This window comes from Triticum aestivum, chromosome 7B (genome assembly GCF_018294505.1).
Source record: "Triticum aestivum cultivar Chinese Spring chromosome 7B, IWGSC CS RefSeq v2.1, whole genome shotgun sequence".
NCBI classification, from domain to species: Eukaryota; Viridiplantae; Streptophyta; class Magnoliopsida; order Poales; family Poaceae; genus Triticum; species Triticum aestivum.
This window is the reverse complement of record NC_057813.1, coordinates 458,250,721-458,255,246: the sequence shown is the minus strand read 5'-3', so window position 1 is coordinate 458,255,246 and position 4,526 is coordinate 458,250,721. Positions and strand designations below refer to the sequence as shown.

Genomic DNA, 4,526 nt, shown 5'->3' with positions numbered 1-4,526 from the left:
AAGCAACGACTGTATCCTGTGTCGGCGTTCCGCGTCAAAGAGAGAGCAGGTCTGAGCATACGATCTTCTTCTTTTCCGTGAAATTCGTTGGGGGGAAAGAGCGGTTGCTTCCAAATGGGTCGCGCAGTTTCCTCTGATTCTCCTGCAATCCGTCTAACCGCGTCAGCACTAGAGGAAACTACTGGGATTTCTCGAAATTTTGTTGCATGTGTCTGTACAAACAGGGGTTCATATTTTGATAATTCTGTTAGAAATGTCGGATGCTACTAGCATGTTACTCACCGAATGTACTATGTTGAAAATTTCATTTACTCTGTTAGACCGTCTAGTTTGTCAGGTAAACATGACTATTATTTATCAGGCAGGCTATCAAAACATATTTTCATGCTAGTTACAGTTTTACTAATGCTGGAGGTTACTGGGTAAAGTTCTTCGCTCAAATATTGTGAAGGTCGACAGCGAAGAAAGCAAATGAATAAACATCAGGAATATAGTGCTTTTTAGGCAAGTGTTGCTTTTAACCCAATTTTTTCAGAGTATGCCGTGGTAACTGACTTTTGCACATTTTTATATAAAGTACTGTACGAAATAGTTAGTTTATTCAACTTTTTCTTCCTGACATTTCCCTTGAACTCAAAGCCACAGGTCCCACAAGCAGTGTAAACATACAAATTAGAGTAAAACTGCTGAATGTACTTACAGATGGAAATTTCCATGGATTTTATTCGAGCAAACGAATTACAGAAATTTCATTTGTTCGCTCATGTAGTCCTAAAAATGTTTCTTTGATTGACATGACTTCAGTATAAACTTCTTGCATAGTTGGTCGGTCTTTTGGTGAATCCACAGAGCATTTTAGACCTAGTTTCACCAGTTGCATTGTACATTCTTGCATGCCGACCATTACATGTGTCCCATGGCCTGAAGGTTTACTTGTGTGTTTGCCCTGGTATTGTGGAATAAGATTGGGCTCTAGAATATCACCAATCTTGTGAGGAAATGCCAGTTCCACAAACTTGTGGAGACCATGTCCATCCTTAAACATCTCATCTGTTGGGTTCTTTCCGATCAGCATTTCTAGCAGAATAATTCCATAGCTGTAGACATCCCCCTCAGTAGACATTTTGCTACCCATGCCATACTCTGCAAAATTTGCAAATATGTCCTGTGAAATCCTTTCAGCTGCTTAATCAATTATATTTGATATTATTTTGAAAATGACTGTATTTGATTTTTTTCATTGAAAGCAGATTACATTGGATACTTAATTTAGGTCTACATAATTCTGGTGCTCCAGTACATCATTTTTTTTTGGGTAAAGGTAAACATGATTTCCTTTTGGAAACAAAGGGCAGGGGGTAAACATGATTCTTCAAGGAAGTACAACTTAATTTGAATATTTTGACAATAAAAGAATGAAATGTCTACTCACCTGGTGCAATGTATCCAATTGATCCTCTTGCCCCTATCAAGCTTTTGGATGGATGGTCATAAAGAAACTTTGCTAATCCAAAGTCACCAACACGAGCACACATGTCATCGTCCAAAAGGACATTGCTTGGCTTTAGATCACAATGGATCAAAGGAGGCATGCATCTGTTATGGAGATAGTCCAAGGCAGCAGCTATGTCTGTCGCAATTCTTATCCTTAACCCAAGATTCAGTGGCCTTTTTGAGCCATGATTTTCTGTTACTGGATGAAGCCAACTTTCTAGGCTACCATTTGACACGTGCTCAAGAACTAGAGCTTTGAACTCATTTCCTGATGGATCAAATGTAGAACACATGCTTATCGCCCTTACGAGATTTCGATGGCGTGTGTTTTTCAGGGCCTCACACTCAGCAATGAAACTTTTTGATGCTCCATCTTGATCAAGCCTGAACACCTTGACTGCAGCTATGCGTGGTTCAGCCAAGAATGTACCTCTATAGACAGATCCACACCCTCCCTCTCCAACCAGATTAATAGAAGAGAAACCACCTGTTGCCTTGTATAGATCATGATATGAAAATCTTTTCCACCCCTCGGAATGCTGGTTGATTGGTTGTTTAGTTGCTTCCCGCTTTCTGTGTACAATGGCTATGGCACATATGAGGGAGACTAGAACAACGGTAACAATAGGAACCACCACCATTAGAACATATGAACTCCTTTTTCTTTTGAATGTAGACTTAATACAAGGTTGTAGTTGCAGCATTTGAGAATTTGTGCACAGATTTTTGTTTCCTTGGATGAGCACCAGACTTGAATTGCCAAACACACCAGTTGTAGGTACTGGCCCTTGAAAGTTGTTGAAGGACAGATTCAGAAGCTGCAAAGAACTGAATGACTCGAAGAAGCTTGGAATTTCACCAGACAAGCTGTTCTGCGACAGATCCATCTCAACAACGCCTCGCAGGTTCATAAAAGATCCAGGAATGCTACCTTCAAGATAATTTGCATCCAAACGAAGCGACTCCAAGTGAAGGCACTGGCCGAGACTATTTGGAATTTTTCCAGATAGCTGGTTGTTGGAGAGATTAAAGAGCTCAAGATTATTTAAGCTGCCAACTTCTGATGGTATCAGTCCGGTTAGTTGGTTATATGACAAGTCTAAGCCTTCAGAAAGTGAGGAAATAGAAAACAGTTTTGGAGGGATGCTTCCATGAAAGGTATTACAAGAAAGGTTTAGTCTAGTCAGGCTTCTGCATCCTGCTAAACTGGCAGGTATCGACCCACTTAATATGTTCTTCTCCAGATAAAGTTCACTTAGCTTCTCAAGGTTTCCAATTGATCGTGGGACTTCTCCAGAAAAATTGTTTTCTGCTAAATTCAGGACAAACAGAGACTGAATATTTCCAAGTGTAGCAGGAATATTCCCTGAGAGGAAATTTCTCTCCATATGAATAATAGTGAGACTGCTGAGGTTTCCTATATCTGGATGTACGAAACCAGTTATTTGGTTATCATTCAGAAGCAACCACTGTAGGTTTTCCGGAAGATTGCCAATGGATGTAGGTAACTCTCCTTGAAGATTATTCCTATCCAAGTATAACATTTGCAACTGGGTGCAACTTGTTAGTGAGGACAAGAAAGTCCAGTCACCAGCTTCAAGCAGATTGTCACCCAGATCTAGAGTGACCAAGTTTGTCAAAGACCCCAGAGAAGGAATGACACCACCGAATGCGTTATTGCGGAGGCCAAGGTATTTTAGGTCAGAGGCATTTGCCAAAGAAGCAGGTACTGGGCCATCAAACTGGTTACCTTGCATTACCAACTTCTGAATTCTCGGAAGTGTATAGCCAATGTTGGTTGGAATTCTCCCAGATAGCTGGTTGGCTCCAAGGCCAAGATAAGTTAGGGATGGGATTGCATATATAGTTGGAGGAACTGTGCCAGACAAGTTGTTATATGTCATGTCTAATACTTGCAAACCTGCAAGGCTACCTAAGCTCTCTGGAATGGTCTCTTGCAAGTTGTTCAGAGCAAGCAAGAGGAACGATAGGGAAGAAAAGTTCCCTAATGAGCTAGGTATGCTCCCTGAAAGGTTATTGCTAGTGAAGCTAAGATATTTCAAGGGCGAGGATGCATGAGAGAAGGATGGGATTGACCCGGAAAAACCATTGTAAGAGAGATTTAAGGTGTAAAGCAATGAGCTATTGAATAGTGCAGGAGGGATCTCTCCACGGAGCTTATTTGATGCAAGGTTGAGGTAAGCAAGCGAGGAGGAATTCGCTAGGAGGCGTGGAATTTCTCCTATGAATGCATTGTTGTCAAGAGCAAGCTTGGTAAGACGTGAGTTGCCTCCTAGAAACTGAGGAATGGTGCCTGAAAGTTTGTTCCTAGCAAAGGATAATATAGAAAGGTTCCGAAGCAAGGCAAGCCCGGGTGGGATGTGCCCCTGAAGAAAGTTATCACTAAGAACAAGCTGCTCCAGGGATGAACTTTGAGCAAGAGCTGAAGGGATCTCACCTTCCAGGAGGTTGCTTGACAGGCTTATGATCTCCAGGCGGGAACACATTGACAATGCATCGGGGATCACCCCGCCTATGGAGTTGATGCTGAGGTTGAGTTGTCTGAGTTGTGCCAGGCGGCCTATCTCCGGGGGAATGCTGCCACTGATCGTATTGTCCGGCATGTTTATCCTGGTCAAGAAACTGAGGTTGCCAATGCAAGGAGGAATCTGACCGGTAAGGTTCAGCGACATGAGGTCTAGCGCGACAACACGAGGCGCTGCGCTCTGCACCGTCCTGCACGTCACACCACGCCATTGACAGAAGCTCTGGGAGTCGTGTCGCCATGTTGCCAACGCTCCAGTGGTGAGATTGCTGGCAAGGCCAGATTTGAGGCAGAGGAGCGTCTGTCGGTCGGCGTCAGAGTTGTTCCAAGATGGAGCTGCGGCATCGAGGGAGTGCGTGCAGGGGAAGAAGAAGGCCACCAAAATGGTCGATAGAGAAAGAAGCAGTGTAGGGAAAGATGGTTCCATGTGAGTAGCTAGATGAAAATTGGTTCGTGTGTGTGTTTTAGCTTGATTAATTTGGATTTA

General features: G+C 42.9%; 1 protein-coding gene across 1 annotated transcript; it reads right to left on the bottom strand.

The window, feature by feature from the left end:
• Window positions 1-665: 665 nt before the first annotated feature.
• LOC123162392 (probable LRR receptor-like serine/threonine-protein kinase At3g47570) lies at window positions 666-4,520 on the bottom strand. Its single transcript, XM_044580178.1, has 2 exons — window positions 1,433-4,520; window positions 666-1,143 (listed from the first exon to the last, which is right to left on the bottom strand). The coding sequence occupies exons 1-2, from the start codon at window positions 4,464-4,466 to the stop codon at window positions 722-724; spliced, it is 3,456 nt and encodes a 1,151-aa protein (XP_044436113.1). The 5' UTR covers window positions 4,467-4,520; the 3' UTR covers window positions 666-721.
• Between the last annotated feature and the right edge of the window lie 6 nt (window positions 4,521-4,526).